General features: G+C 45.4%; 1 protein-coding gene across 7 annotated transcripts in view; it reads right to left on the reverse strand.

Moving 5' to 3' along the window:
- Positions 1-19,224, reverse strand: part of LOC119971244 (BTG3 associated nuclear protein) — a 253,758-nt gene that overhangs the window by 121,611 nt on the left and 112,923 nt on the right. For 6 of the 7 annotated variants that reach the window (XR_005461786.1, XR_005461787.1, XR_005461788.1 and 3 more), the window contains one exon: positions 8,950-9,074. Coding sequence is in view for 4 of the 7 variants with exons in the window: in XM_038806519.1 (XP_038662447.1) it covers positions 8,950-9,074 (125 nt within the window). In the remaining 3 variants the exon portion in view is untranslated. Of the gene's footprint in view, positions 1-6,635; positions 6,814-8,949; positions 9,075-19,224 lie in introns of those variants that run through there. The other variant, XM_038806522.1, reaches the window with a different exon arrangement.

Genomic DNA, 19,224 nt, shown 5'->3' on the forward strand with positions numbered 1-19,224 from the left:
CATCTAACCTGCACGTCTTTGGACTGTGGGAAGAAACCAGAGCACCCAGAGGAAACCCACGCAGACACGAGGAGAACGTGCAGACTCCGCACAGACAGTGACCCAGCGGGGAATTGAACCTGGGATCCTGGCACTGTGAAGCCACAGTACTATCCACTTGTGCTACCCTAAAAGAAGGATGTATTTCATATCATCAAGACCGGGACCAATATCCTTGGAGAGGTTCACTGGTGTGGTTGGGAAGGGTTTAAACTAAATAGTCTGAATAGGCACCAACATATTGAGGCAAGAAAGAGGAATGATGTGCATATGGGGTTGAGAGCGAGACAGTACCATTTTATAAAGGAGCAGACCAAATGGATTGCGAGAATACAAAGGCAGGTTGTATAATGTATTTATGTAAATACCCAAAGTGGAGTAAATAAGTTTGGTGAGGTACAAGAGCAAGTAGCCATGTGGGAATGTGGTGTAATGGTAATAAAAAGAAATGTGGGTTAAAAATGGTGAGGACTGGGCACTTAAAATGCACAGATACCAAGTGTTCCGAAAATATATGGAAAGTAAAAAGGTAGGTGGGTGGCAGTACTGTTTAGAGAAGCACTTGTAGCATTGTCTTTGAGACGATCAAAAACAGAATCCATTTGGCAAAAGGGAATGGGTGATATAGGAGCAAGGCCATCTGGGAGGATATCACACAATTGCACAAGTGCCAGAGTAGTGATTGGAGACTTTAATTACCCCAATATTCATTGGGATAATTTTGGAATAAAGGGAAATGAGGGGAAGAATTTCTGGGATGAGTTCAGGAAAGCTTCATGAACTTAGATGTTCTTAATCCAACTAGGAAAGAGCTATTGCTGGATCTGGCGCTGAGGAATGAGCTTGGCCAAGTGAATCAAGTGGCTGTGGAAGAATACACGAGTAACAGTAACCATCGTATCACAGCATTTAGGTTTAGATTACTAACAGAGATGAATGAGCAAGGTACAATCTAAAGTAGAACTTCTAAATTAGAAGCTGGTTACTTTCAACGGGATGAGAAGGCCACAGTAAAATTGTAATACAGCCAGGAAAAATTGTAATAGAACAAAAGGTGATCTTAAGCAAAAAATTGTTTCTAGTACAGACTAGGTACATTCCAACAAAAGGGAAAGGCAGGAAGCTAAAGCCAGGGCTTCTTGGATGGCGATGGAGATAAAGAATATGATGAAACAAAATGATGCATGTCAGGTGAATTCTTCAAATGAGAGCCAGATCAAATACAATAAGTTGAGATGGGAAGTTAAGAGGAAAATATGACTGGCAGAGAGAGAACATGAGAACAAAACGCGGTTAATAAAAAAGAAACCAAAAAACCTTTGACTTGCATGTAAATGGTAAGCAGGTAGTAAGAGGCAGAGTGCAACGCATTAGAGACAAATAAGGTTATTTTTGCGTGGAGGCATGAGCAAGGCACTTTATATTTTTACAGTAACTTCACTGTGATGTTAATGTAAGCCTACTTGTAACACTAATAAAGATTACAATTATATCAGTATTTATGAAGAAAGAAGGTGCGGATAAATATTAGTAGATGCGAAGATAGTAGAAGTAATGGTTGGGATGAAAATTAACAGACAGGAAATGAAAATGCTGGCTATGCTTAAGAATGGATAAGTTGCCTGGAGCAGATAGTGTGCATCCCAGGTTGGTAGAGTAAGTGGAGATGGAGTTAGGGGTAGGGCTTCCAAAATTCCCTAAATACAGGAACGAGGGATTGAAAGCAGATGGGACACCCTTGTTCGAGAAAGGGAATAAGGAAATGCCTTGTATCAGACTTCTCCATTTGGGTCTATTCAAGGCCATTTCCTCCCCATGTATTGGGCTCCTGCAAGAACTTAAGCAAGTTTTTCGATTGTCTTTACAACTGAGTTTAGGATGTCCTGTGGCACAAGCACCCATGCTCAGCTAGTTCTGGAGTATGCAGGAATCCTCCATGCCAGCCACATGGCCATAAGCTCTCAATTGCTGATGTGCAGCACTTCGGAAGAAGCTCGGTGTTGGGGATTTTGTGTTGTCACATGGAGTCGCAAATAAATCTCAGACGGAGATAATGGAATCCTTTAGTTCATAAAACCAAAATACCATGGATGCTGGAAATCTGAAATAAAGTCAGAAAGTGCTGGGAAGACGTCCGGTGGTGGCGATGAGGTGAGCTGTCACACACAAGGTTGCTCGGGCCTCATGACACGGATTTTGGAACTTGTTACCTGGCTAACAAGCGAATTTGTGGGAAGTGAAGATTGTTGGTTTCTCCTCCGGTGTCGGATGTCTGCAGGGAATAACACCAGGCAAAAGTAGAGTAAAGGCCCTGCACCAGATTCAATGGTCCCTCATGACAGAAAATATGGCAAAGCCCTTCATGTCGCTGATACCCTCCCAATACCAATAGCCAATGGAGAAATTGGTGGAATTCCTTTTGGAGAATTCCAGAAACAAAAACAGTTGATGATAGAGCATCTCTCCAAGGCGATTTGAGGTGGCAGTGGTACCCTATAGAGCAACCATGGTGAGGGTGGAACAGCGGTTGGAGACGCAAGGCACGGCGATTCAGGAGGTGAAGGCGGCAGTCTTGGACCAGTGACTGGATTGCCTCTTTGGAAGCTGAGGTAGCGTTGATGGCGGTGGCCCAAAAATTTTTGATGGCGAAGGTGGACAGCTAGGAGAACTGGTCCAAGCACCAGAACCTTGAGGATTGTCAGGCTATTGGAGGGCATGAGTACCACAGAATATATGGCAAAGATGTTTCCAGTGGAATTCTGAAAGAAGTTTGCGGCCTTAGTGGCGCCACAGTTACTGGGATGTTCAATGATTGTCTGTCAAGGAGTTGCTACCAGCCACATTGGCACAGGTGTCAATCTTCCTGATCCCGAAAAAGGACAAGGATCTTGTGGAGTGTGGGTCTTTTAGGCTACTGTTGAATACTGATGCTAAAGTATTAGCTACGGTTCTGGCAAGAGTCCGGAGGGGAGCTTGCCAGAGGTGATCTCTGAGGAGCAAACAGGGTTTGTTAAGGGGCGACTGTGGGGCAGGTACCTGAGGTAATCACCTCATGGATGTGGAGAAGTCTTTTAATCGTCGAGTGGAGGTACCTCTTAGAGGTCTTGGAATGATTTGGGTTTGGACCAAAGTTTATCTCCAGGGCGAGACTGTTATATAGTGCCCCTGCAGCTAGTGTCCAGACCAATGCGATGAGCTCAGGGTATTTCTGGTTATATAGGGGCACAAGGCAGGAATACCCGCTGTCCCCCTTGTTGTTCGTGCTAGCAATTGAGCCGTTGGCCATTGTGCTTAGGCCGTCAGGGGACTGGAGATATATTGAGAGGGGTGGCTTCCCTTTATGCGGACAATTTGTTGCTGTACATTTCTGATCCTCTCTCTAGTGTGGGAGGGATAATGGAGCCATTCAAGAAATATAGATCCTTCTCAGGGTACAAACTGAATGTGAGCAAAAGAAAAATCTTCCCAGTGAATGGGGGGGGGGGGGGCAGATTTAGTGAGGCGGCTATTTAAGCTGGCCAAGACAAAGTTCAGATATTTAGGGATTCAGGTGGCGCATGAATGGGCTCTGTTGCACAAACTAAACTTGGCCAGTCGGCTAGAGGGGGCGAAGTTGGGTCTCGAAGAGGTGGAATGCCGTCCCGTTTTCTTGGTGGGTAGAATGCAGATGGTCAAAATGAACGTTCTGCCGAGGCTCTTATTTGTGTTCCAGTGTCTCCTGATCTTCCTCCCTAAATATTTTTTCATTAGGGTTGATAAATTAATCTCAGTCGAGTCCCAAAATTCGAAGAGCCTTCCTGCAGAGTGGGCTGGAGCTACCAAATTTAATGTCCTAATACTGGGCGGCGAACATCAGGAAATGGCAAGGGTGGTTTGAGGAGCCGGGGCCACTGTGGGGCGGATGGATGAGGCCTCGTGTAGGGTTGTGTCTAAGGGCATTGGTTACAGCCCTCTTCCATTTTCTCTGGCCAGGTTCCCTCAACAAGCCTGGTGGTGGTGGCATCTTTAAGAATCTTGAACCAATTTAGGCAGAATTTTAGATTAGGGGCCATATCATTACTGTCACCAATTAGTGGGAATCATAGGTTTGCATCGCCGGAGATGGATACAATGTACAGGATTTGGAGGAGGGAGGGGGTCGAGAGGTTCAGGGATTTGTTTGTGGAAGGTACATTTGCATGACTGCAGGAGGTGGTGGAGAAACTGGGGTGGGGGGGGGGGGGGGCACATTTAGCTATCTGAAGCGAGTCTGTGTGAGTCTGCTCGATTCTGTACTTACTTTTGTCAGGCCATGATTAATTTCATCAAAGTGTTGTTGCTGGAGCGGATACTCCCAAGAGAGCAAAACTTCTGTATTGGAAAGAGCAATGTGTTTTTGACAGGTCCCAGAGTACGTGACCAGGGTTAGGTTAATTAAAGATTTCTGTTTTCGTCAAATGTATTGTCAGGGCAAAGTATTTTGATGCTGCAAAGTGATCAACAAGCAGCTAAATGTCATCTGGAGTCTGTGATATGAGAGCGCAGTCATCTGTGAACAAGAATTCACTCAGTAGCTGCTCAGTAACCTTTGTGCAAGCTTTGAACCATTGCAAGTTGAAGTGGTTGACATCGTCCTGAATTTAACGCGCAATCCTTTGTCAAGATCTTTGAGTGTATACTGGAGCATGGCTGAGAAATATATGGCAAACAGAGCTGGAGCCAATATACAGCTTTGCTTGGTGCCGTTAATGGCAGGAAAGGCATCTGATAATGCAACACCGTTCTTCATTCTGCCCATCATGAAATGAGAAAATGATACAGATCATCTCTTCAGGGCAGCCATATTTGTCCAGAACCTCCCACAGGCCTTCCCAATTTATTGCATCAAAAGCCTTGGTCAAATCAACAAACAACTTGTAGAGGACCTTATTCTGTTCACAGAACTTTTCTTGAATTTCACATGCTGCAAAGATCATGCCCATTATTCTCTGTCCTACAAGCAAGCAACACTGTGATCCTGGGAGCAGGGCTAATGAGGCAAGTGACAATCCGTTTAAGAATAACCCTTGCAGGAATTTTTCCTGTTGTTGAAAGAAGTGTTATTCCATGATGACTGTCATAGATGGACTTGCTCCCTTGCTGTCTGTAGATACGAGCTACAGCGACATCCTTGCAATCTAGGGGCACAGCGCCCTGTTCACAGATTTGGCAGAAGTGTTAGTGAGTTTCCTAACCATGCAAGCCCTTCCGTACTTGAATACTACACGTGGAATGTCATCAATTCCCAGTGAAAGCTATTCGTAGAAAGCCGATTTCTTGCCTTTTGACTTCTCCTTGCGGAGGATCAAGAGCAAGCTATTTCAGAGTGCGATGCTGTGGAAGTGACAATAGATTCATTGCAGACTATGGATTGTTGTTCTACCCGGCGAGAGAGAATCTCATACCGATTTGTTAGGAGCTGATTACCAACAGCTGAGAGTATGGGTGCCACATCATGGTTTTGGGGTCATAGACTGATTGCAGACTTTCATATGGAGCCTTCAGGTCTGTTATAAGCCCCAAAGACCTACGGGAACGACCCGATTGATCTCCCCATGAGTATTGTGGTGTATGAGCTCCTCCGCTGAGAGGCGGACACCCATCGGCGGGATAGTTAACTCTGGACATTAAAGCCAGCTCAGGTGGGAGCCAAGCTTCACAGTAGTCTCAGCTCGGACTGGGACTGTTACTTGTGCATAATCTGGTATAAAACCAATTTTTTTTAACTCACCGATCCACTGACTACTCAAAGGTTGTTTTTATCACCAGTTGCTTGAAGCTCATCAGCCTTGGTTTCTTACCATTGGTTCTTTGTTTCTCTTAGTTCGGCCTGCATCATGTATTTTGCAGGATGGTATCTGGCTTTCGTTGCTGGTGATTTCCTGTCAGTTGTGTAAGAACTGAGAGTGTTGTGCACTTGGTCTTGAAAATGATCTATGTCTTGGTCGTACTGTCGAACCAATCTTGGTGATTCCGTTTAATGAATCCTAGGATCTCAGGTGCCATGCTGGAAGGACATAGTTTAACTTTTTTCACGAAACTTCAATGGCAATAGTATTCTCTGGGCGTTCAGCAATTCCTGCAGGTAGTATGTGTTCCAGTTCATGTCCCTTGGACTTGTCCTTAAGACCAGTTACATCAAGCTTCCTTTGCGAATTATCTCTGTGCCGAAGCACCTTAGATTTTATCTTCAAAGACACAATGCTCTTGACAAGCTGATGGTCAGACCTACATTCTGCACCTCAAACGGAACGGTGGTAGAGCATCTTGAAGTCTCTCTGTCACCAATATGTGCCAATTTTTGGATCTGAGGTGCATCCACGTTGTTTACAGTTTGCCTGATTGCTGGAAGACTGTATTTGTGACCATTAGATCAAAGTTGTTGCACTTAGGGAGTAGGAATTTGCTGCTCGGCTTTGCTCTGCCAATACTGGGTGTCCTAGTACTCTTCTTCATGTATTACTATATGTTCGAGCATTGAAATTACCAAGAATAATGAGTTTGCCCTGATGGGGTACTCCTCTAATTATCTTGCTGAGGTCAACATAAAATGCTTCTTTGACTTCTGTCTATATCTGTTATTGTTGGAGCAGAGGCAGTAATGAGTGCTGCATGCTGATTACTGGAAAGACTTCCGAAGAACCATGAGTCAATCGTCGATCACTGTAGGAAGTGAGTCAAGCTTGCCCATCAGGGGCGGTTCTGCACTCTGGTCTTGTACTGTTCCAGAAGTGTTCTGACATTCCATGTCCAGAGCTTCATGCAACAAATAGAAAGTCCAAGGATTAGCCTCGACAGTCAAGCATGAGTTTTCCCATTTGATCTGAACTGGCACACTTCCAACAAGGATCAGTGATGGACTCACAATTCTTTGTCTAAGTCTTGCCAGTAACCAGCATGCAACACTCATTAGTGCCTATGCTCCAATAATGACATATACAGGTGAGGTCAAAAAGTTATCCATAATTTCCATAGCTAGATAGATACGGAAGTACCCCACCAGGACAAACCTATTATACTTTTTGTGATTTCAGTGCCCAAGTGGGCACAGACTGTATCACATGCAATAATACATGAGCTGTTCTGCATTATTGTCTCATACTGTTATCTCGGAGTGTTTTCATTCCATGAACCGAGCTTCATACATTGACTCGTAGTCTCATTCTTTACATTTTGACATCCCAAGTGGGTGACCAGCCAGGAGGTGCAGGGAGAGCAGGCTGTGTTTGCGAATTCTTTTCTTCCCTTTAGCTGGATTGTAACTAGATTGGTCAGTTTAACATCAGTGATAGGTGAGGTTTTAGAAACAACAATCAGTGGAAAAAATTAACATGGAGTGGTATGAGTTAATTACTGAGAACCTGCATGGATTTGTAAAAGGCAGATCATATTCAACTAATCTAATTGAATTTTTTGATGAAGTAACGGAGAAGGTTGATGAATTAATGCAGTAGATGTCACTTACATGGGGCTGGATTCTCCGTACCCAGACGCTGAAATCACGTTTGCGACGGGGCGGAGAATCCAGTTTCCCACATGAAATTGGGACTGGCGCCGGTTCAGCAATTCTCCGACACCCAAAAAGCCGATTATCCACCACCGGAGGCCATTGCCTGAGGCCCACCCCACTATTCTCCGCGCCTGACCGGCCGAATTCCCGACGGCGTGGACCACTCATGGTCCTGCAGTTCGGGATAATCGTGAGGCGGCTGCGGGCCGATCGGAGGGCAGGGGGGCCTCATTCAGGACTGGGGTATTTTTGAGCGGGCAGTCCCGGTCGGGCGCATGGCTGATCGGGGGCACTATTTCCACGGTCCAGGTCCACGGTCTGAGTCTGCCATGGAACACGGCCCGGCCACTGGAGGCAGCCGCCGTGCGCATGCGCGGCCTCTGATCCAGAAGTGCGGAGGGCCGTATCGGTAGCTGGAGCTGTGAGCTCCACGATAGCTGCCTGCTAGCCCCCTGCAAGGCTGTGAATCAGTGGTCTTTGTATGTATATGTATATCTGTGGCATGTTTCCCTGGTATAAAAGACCACAGTTTCCACGATGGAGTGGGGACATAGTCCCTGAAACCGATAATCCAGCCCATGGATTTTAAGAAAGCAGTCGACAAAGTACCAAATATAAGACTGGTTAACAAAATTGAAACTCATAAAATAGGAGGGTCACTGCCAGCCTGGATAACAATAAGTTATGTAAATGCTGATTTTTCACGGTGGTTGACAGGAATGTTCCCCAAGGGTCAGTCCCAGGGTCATTTTAAAAATCAATTTATATATGACTTTGGATATTGAAATAAAGTGAAAATTTTAAATTAACCAAGCATACCAAACTTGGAGGTGTGGCAAAGCATATACGATAAGGGGCATAAAAAGGCTAACAGAATTGGCAACAAGTGGCAGATATAATTTAATGCAAATAGCGGTGAACAAGGCTTTTGGGGAAGAGAAACATGCAGTATGCAAAGAAGAACTATTTTGCACAGTGAGTGACAATGACCTGGAATTCTATGCCTCGTGAGCGTGGTGGAAATTATCTCTGATTTCAAAAGGAAATTGGATAGGTACTTGAGGGAAATTGCAGGGCTACGGGGGTACGACGGGCAAATGGGACTAAGTGGATCACTGTTCCGAAAATCAGCAAAGCCCAAAGGTTCAAAACGGCGTAATGACTGTATGATATAAACTCTATGAGATTAAGGTAAACAAATGTTATTGTAAACACAGGTAAATTATTCAAACTCACATTTATTAGCAGGAAAGCTGAATTCAAAGTGAGTTTGAACTAAATGTATGGCTACAATACCGAAATGTCAATCTCTAATTGAAGGATTGATGGAATCCACCTTCTGATATATAAATCTTTCCGAGGTATATCTTGAAAATACTCACTACTTGTTGAACTTGTCCATCCTCTCCTATGCGATGAATATGAACTTGCTGAGCATTTGCTAGTGCATAATGGAGTGTTTGTGCCTGATTTTGCTGTAAATCTCCAGATGATCCTTGCATTCCCCCTTCAAAGAGAAGCAGAAAGAAAAATGCGTGTAAGGAAAGTGTGGACTAAAATAAAAAGGATTGAATAGTACAATGTCATATCAGGTTTATTTTGTTTGCATGCCTGACTTTGTATTTTGCATTTTTTTTCAAATACAGGCTCTTATATTTTATCCATGATTTTCCTAAATTACCTTCTCCAGCAAGAAAACAGATGGGCAAGTAATCTGATCCCATGTCTGAGCCCAATGCGAACAGGTGCATGATAATTGTTCATGGGTGACCATCATCTAATTTCTATTTCTTGGTGAGAAAGTCTCTGACCACCCCCTAAACATTAAATGCTATCACGCCTCACAAGGTGACAAAATAAAAATCCTTCTCCCATCAGCATCGAAATTTAAAGCCTGTGATAACTTCATCCAAATAGCTTATTTCCCCTATAAATTAGGAATATACATGTTTTGGTACATCATCTACCCATCTATTACATTTAGAAATATTGCGAACTGCAGCAACCACAGGGTTGACTCTTGGGCCATGTCCGAGGTTATTCACTTTGGTAGTAAGAATAGCAAAGCTGAATATTTCTTAAAAGACATGGAACTTGTTGATGATCAAAAGGAATTGGATGTTCATGTACAAGGAATGCGAGGAAGAGCTATTTCACACAGTGAATGGCAATAGACTGTGGTCTATTTCTTATTTTCTTATGCTGCTTCACCTGTCTATTAAATTCATGGTTTTGCCACTCATCACTATCCATTTATTTTTTACTGCTTCCCTCTTAATCCCACAGTATTTCATTGTAGCTATAAAAATGAAGATTAACACTTTGAGTTTTGGTTAACTTATCACACAACACAAGCAATTTCTGTTCATATTTCATATTTTTAACACTTGCATTTTTTTCTATACAGTCAGCCATTATTTTCAGTCGTACTCTAAACACCATTCCATAGTTGGACTTCTTCCTTGGCAACAGTGCAAGAATAAATCAGTCGTTTCACATTTGTGTATTATCACCTATTTCTAACCTGCATAACAGCACCTGACTTTGCCTGTGCCAGCTCATCTGCTGCTGAATCTCTCAGTCATGCTTTTGTTACCTCTAGTTTAAGGATGGTCTCCCACATTTTACACTCCATAAACTGGAGGTCATCCAAAAATCTGCTGCTCTTGTCTTAACTTGCACCATCCTGTTCACCCATTGCCCATGCTTGCAACCTATGTCAGGCACAATAGCCCATCAATTGGTATGCTTACCCAATGGGGTATTCACAATAGCCACTTATGCTTCCATACATTCTCAATGCCCGAAATAGCAATAATCAGCATTTTCTAGCATTAAAAGCTGTAAAATTAACATACTACAATTTTTCAAATCTCCCATTATTTTACAGCTTGTTTCAGCAAGGGATCACTCATTCTTCTTTTCTACTATTAAAAAACCGACAAATTACATTTTGTTGAACCTAAAATTCATGCAGTTTAGAAAGTAATTTTCGTAGTTTACTTTATCAGCTTTTTGATGTTGGCTTTCTATTTTTGTTTCAATCTACCTCTTGCCAATACATAAAATCCATAAAAATATTTGTATTTTTTATTCAGCTGCTTTTTAAAAAATATTTTAATTCAGCCATATATAATTGTAACAATTTTCAAGAGGAAAAACAACAAAGTAAATAACACCCACCCAACCAACAACCAAACCCAGACAACATGGCTTATATACACAATTCCCCATTCCCTACTATTTCTCACCTCATCCAACCCCCCCATGCCTCCCTATTTCCTTTCACCCCCCCCCCCCTCTCTCCCAATGTAACTAACCGATACCCCCGATTTTGGGGGGTTCCGAGTCCCTCTACGGGGTTGGGGGGGGGGGCTGGTTTAGCACAGTGGGCTAAACAGCTGGCTTGTAATGCAGATCAAGGCAGCAGCGCAGGTTCAATTCCTGTACCGGCCTCCCCAATAGAATGTGGCAACTAGGAGCTTTTCACAGTAACTTCTTTGAAGCCTACTTGTGACAATAAGAGATTATTATTAGTATTATTATTATTATGGTGCTCAGAAATGAATACAATGTTCCAAGTAGGGTCCGGCATATATGCGTCTATTTATAAACCAAAGGATCCTATAAGCCTTCTTAACAACTGTTTCAACTTGCCTGACCACCTTTCGAGAACTATGTACTTGAACTCCGAGGTCCCTCTGTTCATGTACTACCTTCAAAGCTGAGCTAGTATTTCTATTCCAAAATGTATTACTTCACTTTTCTCTGCATTGAAATTCATCTGCCAGGTGTCTGCCGATTTGGCCAACTTGTCACTGTCCTCCTGAAGTCGCTCAGCATCATCCTCACAATTCATTATTCTCCCTAGCTTAGTATCATCTGAAAATTTAGAGATTTTGCTCTCAATACTAATACCATCTCTAAGTAGTTCATATAAATCAGAAAAAGCAAGTGTCCCAACACTGAACCCTGGGTAACTCCAATTTCAACTGGTCTCCAGTCTGAGAAGTGCCCATCTATACCTTTCTTCTGTTTCCAATCACGTATCTAACTTCTAATCCATGCTCTCATCAATCCCAAACATTTCTAATTTGTTAACCAACATGCCACGAGGCACTGTGTAAAATGCTTTCTGAAAGTCCAAATATACATCTAGAGCACTACCCTCATATACTGTTGGTGTCAGTTGTCAAATTAAATTTCCCAGACATGACCTGCCCTTGACAAAGCCATGTTGACTGTCTAGTATTAACCTATTTTTCTTTTGTATATTTATCTTATCCCATATTATGGCCTCCATCAGGTTTTCCACTATTGATGTCATGCTGACAGGTCTGTAGTTTCCTGTGGTGTCCTTTGCCCCTTTCTCAAACAATAGCATCACATTTGCAATCCTCCTGTCCTCTGTCAAACTTATTTAAGAATTCCACAGATAACTCCGAAACAAAGAAAACTCAACTTACCAGAATAGCTGCCAACTGAACTGAAAAGATTCAGAAGCTCCAAAAACAATGGAAAAAGTATTCAAAAAACTGGCTAAAATTATGGAACAGGTCCAAATTAAGCTTCCATTGTTGAAATGTGAACAGCCATACACATCAAGATGGCGCACAAGACAAAAGGAGAAAGAAGTGCCAAGGAGACAAATTCAATGTTCATCCCCCGACAAGAAACAATTAACAGTAGAGCAAGTGCTGATCAAGACAACTGCCAAACCGACTAACTGGTTCATCATGAAGCATAAGAAAAAAATGAAAGCCTATCCAAATGCCAGTCCAACCTTCAAGCAAGAATCAAAACCAATGAGCCGCCCTCTCCTCCAACAGAACATCGAACCAGATTTAGAAATGTTAGAAGGCCTACAGACTTCTGAAACTCGTAAATTCAAGGACTTTAAGGGGAGATGGTGCACTAATAATATAGTAGTGATAAAGTAGTAATAGCAATTATGTGGTAACAACAATGTAAATACATAAGACTAATAACAATGTAAGACATAGAAGTAAACTTGTGTAATTTCATATACATTTGATAAAGACTTGGAGGGAGGTGTAGTGTAAAGATCTGGCACATACAAGGTTAATGTGGGACTGAGTACAGTACCATCCACACAATAACGTAAGAAGGCACTTGAGTCAGAGCTAGGGTCAGAGTGGTATTGGACAGCACAGTAGCATAGTGGTTAGCACTATGGCTTCACAGTGCCAGGGTCCCAGGTTCGATTCCTGGCTTGGATCACTGTGCGGAGTCTGCACGTTCTCCCCGTGTCTGCCTGGGTTTCCTCCAGGTGCTCCGGGTTCCTCCCACAAGTCCTGAAAGACGTGCTGTTAAGCAATTGGGACATTCTGAATTCTCCTTCTGTGTACCCGAACAGGCTCTGGAATGAAGTAACTAGGGGTTTTTCACAGTAGCTTCATTACAGTGCTAATGTAAGCCTACTTGTTGGTGTGTTGGGTCAGCTGGGTCTATATGGACTGTGTTTGATGCAATTTAGCGAGAGACAGACTTCTAACACTTGATGAGATGCAACACGATTTTATTTAACATCTAACTATTTTACATGTTCAACTGTGGGTTGACACTATGCTGACTTGACTGGAGACCTGAGGCTAGCCTGACCAGACGAACTGACTACCACATGGTGTTTGTAATGGCTATGCTCACGAGCTCTGACTGTCTCAGAGGCTGGATCCCGAGAACACGGGAAAACTGGTGCCCTCTGCCTTTATAGTGGTCGTGTCCTGTCTGATGATTGGCTGCTGTGTTGTGTGTGCTCACTGGTCATCCTGTGTGTCAATCACTGCCTGTCTGCACTCCATTATATACATGGATGAATATTATCTCCCACCCCTTTTTTTTTAAAGTTTGTGTTCAGATAATAAATAGTAAGGTGTATGTGCGTGAAGATGTGTATATGTGCGTGACTATATACAGAATATGCTAAAATGGACTTGTATACGTAGGAAGGTGTCGCTAGTGCAGATATAGGGCAGATATAAAAACAATATTTACAGATGTCAAAACGATGAGGTAACAAAGTTGTGCAAATATTCAGTCTATAAGTTTAGTCTCTGTGGCGGGCGACGATTTCTGGTTGACTGCCTCAAGGGTGGAGCAGGGGCCACCTGCACTTGGATAGAGTTTCATAGAATTTACAGTGCAGAAGGAGGCCATTCGGCACATCGAGTCTGCACCGGCTCTTGGAAAGAGCACCCTACCCAAAGTTAACACCTCCACCCTATCCCCATAACCCAGTAACCCCGCCCAACACTAAGGGCAATTTTGGACACTAAGGGCAATTTATCATGTCCAATCCACCTAAGCTGGATGGGCGGGACTGCCACCAATGCGGTGCTCGCAGAGGTCGGTAGGATTGCTGGTAGATCGGTGGCCTCGTGGCAGGGCGCGTCCGGAGGAAGCAGTGTGTGAGGTGGGACATCACGGTTGGGTGGCGGACGTAGAAGTCTGTGCAGCGCCCGCCTGTTGCGTCGTAGGAAAGAGCCATCAGCCATGCGAACGAGGAACGATCTCGGGGCCACTTGCTTGACCACCACAGCTGTGGCGGACTAACTGCCGTCAGGCAGCTGTACATGAACTCGATCAGTTGGGACCAGCTCGGGGAATCCATGGCGTGAGCGTCATACGCTGATTTCTGTTGGGCCCGAGACTGCTGCATCCTCTGTATGACCGGGAAGTTGTCAAGGTACGGAATGTGGATGGCTGGAACCGTTGTTCATGAGCATCTGCGCTGGAGACAACCCAGTGGACAGCGGGGTCGCTCTGTAGGCCAACAGCGCCAGGTTGAAGTCGGAGCCTGAGTCTGCAGCCTTATATTGTAATCTTTTGACGATGTGGACCCCTTTTTTTTTAGAACAGTACAGCACAGCACAGAACAGGCCCTTCGGCCCTCGATGTTGTGCCGAGCAATGATCACCCTACTCAAGCCCACATATCCACCCTATACCAGTAACCCAACAACCCCCATTAACCTTATTTTTTAGAACACTAAGGGCAATTTAGGCTGGCCAATCCACCTAACCCGCACATCTTTGGACTGTGGGAGGAAACCGGAGCACCCGGAGGAAACCCACGCACACACGGGGAGGACGTGCAGACTCCACACAGACAGTGACCCAGCCGGGAATCGAACCTGAGACCCTGGAGCTGTGAAGCATTGATGCTAACCACCATGCTACCGTGCTGCCCATGTTTCGGCCTTCCCTTTTGACTGCGAGTAGTGGGGGCTAGATGTGACATGACGAAAGTTGCATAGCTGTGCAAAATCAGACCACTCCTAGCTGTAAAAACAGGGGCCATTGTCACTCATCACCGTGAGTGGTATCCCATTTCTGGCAAATGTTTCTTTGCATGCCTTAATCACCGCCGCCGACGTGAGGTCGGACAGTCTCACACTTCGGGGTAATTGGAAAAGTAGTAAAGTAGTCGACCAGGAGGACATAGTCACACCCCCTTGGCATGGAAAAGATCGACACCGACTTTGGGGAGGTTACTATCTCATGTTGCTGCAGAGTTTCTTTAGATTGAGCTGACTGAAATTTTTGACATGTAGGGCAGTTGAGGACCGTGTTGGCAACATCCTGGCTGATGCCCGGCCAGTAGACTGCCTCCCAAGCTCTGCATCGACATTTCTTGGCCCCCAGGTGATCCTCGTGGATTTGGCCGAGCACCATAGCTCGCATGCTTTGTGGGACCACGATTCTGTCAAGCTTCATGAGGATGCCATCTACTACCGTCAGATCGTCCTTGACGTTGTAAAACTGGGGACACTGTCCCTTCTGCCAGCCATTCGTGAGGTGCTGCATCACCTGCTGGAGCAGAGGATCCCTGGCCTTTTCCTCACGAATTTGAATGACCCTCTCATCAGAGGCCGGAAAGTTGGAGGCACAGAATTGCACCTGTGTGTGTCGATTTGACAAACGATGTCAGTTTGCTCACTGGGTGTGGTGATAGACCTGTAAAGAGCATCTGCAACGATGAGTTCTTTGCCTGGGGTGTAAACCAGTTCAAAATTGTGGCGACGTAGCTTGAAAAGGATGCGTTGTAACCGTGGCGTCATGTCATTGAGGTCTTTTTGGATGATGTGGACCAATGGCCTGTGCTCCGTCTCAACTGTGAATTTGGGGAGGCCATATACATAGTCGTGGAACTTGTCAATTCCCGTTAGGAGGCCCAGGCATTCCTTCTCAATCGGAGCGTACCGTTGCTCAGTGGGCGTCATGGCTCTGGAGGCATACGCAACTGGGGCCCAGGAGTAGGAGTCATCCCGTTGGAGGAGCACCGCCCCAATGCCGTCATGGCTCGCGTCAGTGGATATTTTTGTCTCCTTGGCGGGGTCAAAAAATGCCAGTATCGGGGCTGTGGTGAGTTTTGCCCTCAGCTCACACCATTCTCTCTCATGAGCGGGCAGCCACTGAAATTCCGTCGACTTTCTGACGAGATGGCGGAGGGCTGTGATATGGGACGCCATGTTGGGGATGAACTTCCCAAGGAAGTTGACCATCCCTAGGAAGCGGAGGACCGCCTTCTTGTCCTCTGGGGTCTTCATGGCGTTGATTGCCGAAACTTTGTCAGCATCTGGCTGCACACCTTGCTGCGACATGTGGTCGCCAAGGAATTTGATTTCTGATTGATCGAATGAGCATTTGGCCCTGTTGAGTCGGAGGCCATGCTCGTAGATCATGTGGAATACCCGCTTGAGGTGATCAATGTGTTCTTGAGGAGTTGTGGACCAGATAATGACATCGTCAACGTACACTCGCACCCCCTCGATGCCCTCCATCATCTGTTCTATTATGCGGTGAAATACCTCTGAGGCAGGATGATGCCAAAAGGCATTCGGTTGTAGCAGTAGTGACCGAATGGGGTATTGAATGTGCACAGCTTGTGACTGGATGCGTCCAGCTGTATTTGCCAGAACCCCTTGGAGGCGTCCAGCTTTGTAAAGAATTTGGCATGAGCCATCTCGTTGGTTAACTCTTCTCATTTTGGTATCGGGTAATGTTCCCTCATGTTGCGGTTTAAATCTTTGGGGTCGATACAGATTCGAAGCTCCCCTGACGGCTTCTTGACGCAGGCCATGGAGCTAACCCAGTCCGTGGATTCTGTGACCTTTGATATGTCGCCCTGGTCCTGGAGGTCTTGCTACAGCTGCTTGAGGCGGTCCTTGAGGGGTGCCGGCACCCGACGTGGTGCGTGAACCACAGGGGTGGCGTTTGGTTTCAGGAGGATTTTGTATCGGTATGGGAGTGTGCCCATACCTTCGAACACGCTATGGTATTGCGCTATGATGTCATCAATTTGAGCCTGGAAGTTTTCATCAGGTGAGGCCGTCACCTGCGAGGGTGACATGGTGTGGACTCGCTAAACCAGGTTCAGGAGTTTGCAGGCCCGATCACCAAGCAGGGATGCTTGGTCAGGTCCTACGATCTCAAATCACAGCGTCGTTTTAAGTGACCTATTGGAAACTCCGAGTTGACATGAGCCACTGGCAGCAATGGCATTGCCATTGTAGTCAAGGAGCTGGCAGGCCGGTGGAAGAATGCTTGGTCTGACGCGGATAGTTAGTGTCGAGATCAGATTTTGAAATGAGGTTCGCTGATGCGCTGGTGTGCAGCTTGAAACGGATGCGGGCCTTGTTAACTGTGAGGACAGCACACCACTCGTCGTCAGGATCCACGCTTAGGATTGGGAGGTGTTTCACCATCTTTGAGAAAGGCAGCGCATGCTTGGTAATGATGCCCATCCGGAATGGGGATTTGAGGAACTCGGCGTCAGGATCTGATGGGCTGTCGGGCCAGAGACTGGCACGGCCTGCTGAATCGAACAGACGCTTCTGCGCCGTGGCTGGGATCGCTGGATGCTGGGCAGTGGAGCAGATCTGCAATGGGCTGCGTAGTGGCCAAGCTTGCCACACTGTAGACAGTCGTGATTTTGCTGGACAGTGCCGCTTTAAATGGGCGGAGCCACAATTCGGACATGTCATGACGCTAACGTCAGCGCGTTCCGTGCGCCATCGTGCATGCGCAGTGCGGTTGAATGACGTACGCACCTGCGCAGACTGGTCGTCAGTCTCGCCGTCCCCTCAGTCGTGGCGCGCATGCGCTGGAGCCCGGGAAAAGCGCGCAAAAGGCCACTCTCATCAAGACTCAGGCCCTGCATTTGTGTGATGGCCTGCACCTGTTCTGCCTCGGGGGGGTTAGCTTAGCCGTATCTGCCACCCTGATGTGGGAGTACTGGCTCGTGGAGAATGCACGTTTCGATGGCGATGGTGAGGGTGAACTGCTTGACTTTCAGGAACTGCTGGCGAAGGGAATCGGAGTGGACCCCAAAAATGATCTGATCCCAGATCATGGAATCAGCTGTCGAGTCATAGTTACATGACTGCGCGAGGATGCGGAGATGGGTCAAAAAGAATTGAAAAGGTTCATCCTTACCCTGAAGCCTCTGCTGGAAAATGTCCCGTTCAAAGCTCTCATTCACCTCAATGTCGCAGTGGCTGTCGAACTTCAGCAGGACTGTTTTAAATTTCGTCTTGTCTTCACTTTCAGCGAATGTAAGGGAGTTGTAGATGTGGATGGCGTGGTCCCCGGCTGTGGAGAGGAATAGTGCGATCTTCCTGGCGTCTGATGCGGCCTCGAGATAGAGTTGGAACGTCTGTTTGAAGATCTTCCAATTTGCACCGAGGTTGCCAGCGATGCGGAGGAGGGCGGACGCTGTCCATGTTACCGGATGGCTGTTTGCTAGTCAACGCTGATTCACTCAAGGTAGGTCCGTCAATTTTCAGCATCCAAACCTGGTACCATGATGTGTTGGGTAGGCTGGGTCTATGTGGACTGCGTTTGATGTAGTGTAGCGAGAGACATAATTCGAACACTTGATGAGATGCAACATGATTTTATTTAACATCTAACTACTTTACATGTTCAACTGTGGGTTGACACTATGCTGACTTGGCTGGAGACCTGAGGCTAGCCTGACGAGTCTAACTGTCTACCACATGGTGTTTGTACTGGCTATGCTCACAAGCTCTGACTGTCTCAGAGGCTGGATCCCGAGAGAGCGGGAAAACTGGTGCCCTCTGGCTTTACAGTGGTCGTGTCCTGTCTGGTGATTGGCTGCTGTGTTGTGTGTTCTTCCTGGTCATCCTGTGTGTCAATCACTGCCTGTCTACACTCCATTATGTACATGGATGTACATTATGACACTTGTGACAATAAAGATTCTTATTATAAGATGTGCAAAAGCCTAGACATGGAGATAGCTCCTTGCCTGTACTCTTTACTGTATATAGTTACAAGTAGTTAAAGACTTGTTAACCTACAAAACACCATGAAGACTTCTTTGAGAGACATCATTATATAACTAACACCCTTGCAATAAAATCAGCCTGTCACTATGACTTGTAAAATTTCTGTTCAGTGTTCCTCAAGAATTTTTTCCTGGTTATAATTCCAAGAAAAATATGATTGGTGTATGTGAAAATCTGCAAAGACCATGTTTATTAGTAAAAACAAATAAAGTGTGTCTGGAAACAGAACTATTTGGCTGATTGTTTTTTTTATTCGATCATCACTATTTAAATCATTTCCTAAACACTAGCAGAAAACAAATCTTTGCATTCAAACTTTGTAAAA

Source organism: Scyliorhinus canicula, chromosome 9 (assembly GCF_902713615.1).
Source record: "Scyliorhinus canicula chromosome 9, sScyCan1.1, whole genome shotgun sequence".
In the NCBI taxonomy this organism is placed as follows: Eukaryota; Metazoa; Chordata; class Chondrichthyes; order Carcharhiniformes; family Scyliorhinidae; genus Scyliorhinus; species Scyliorhinus canicula.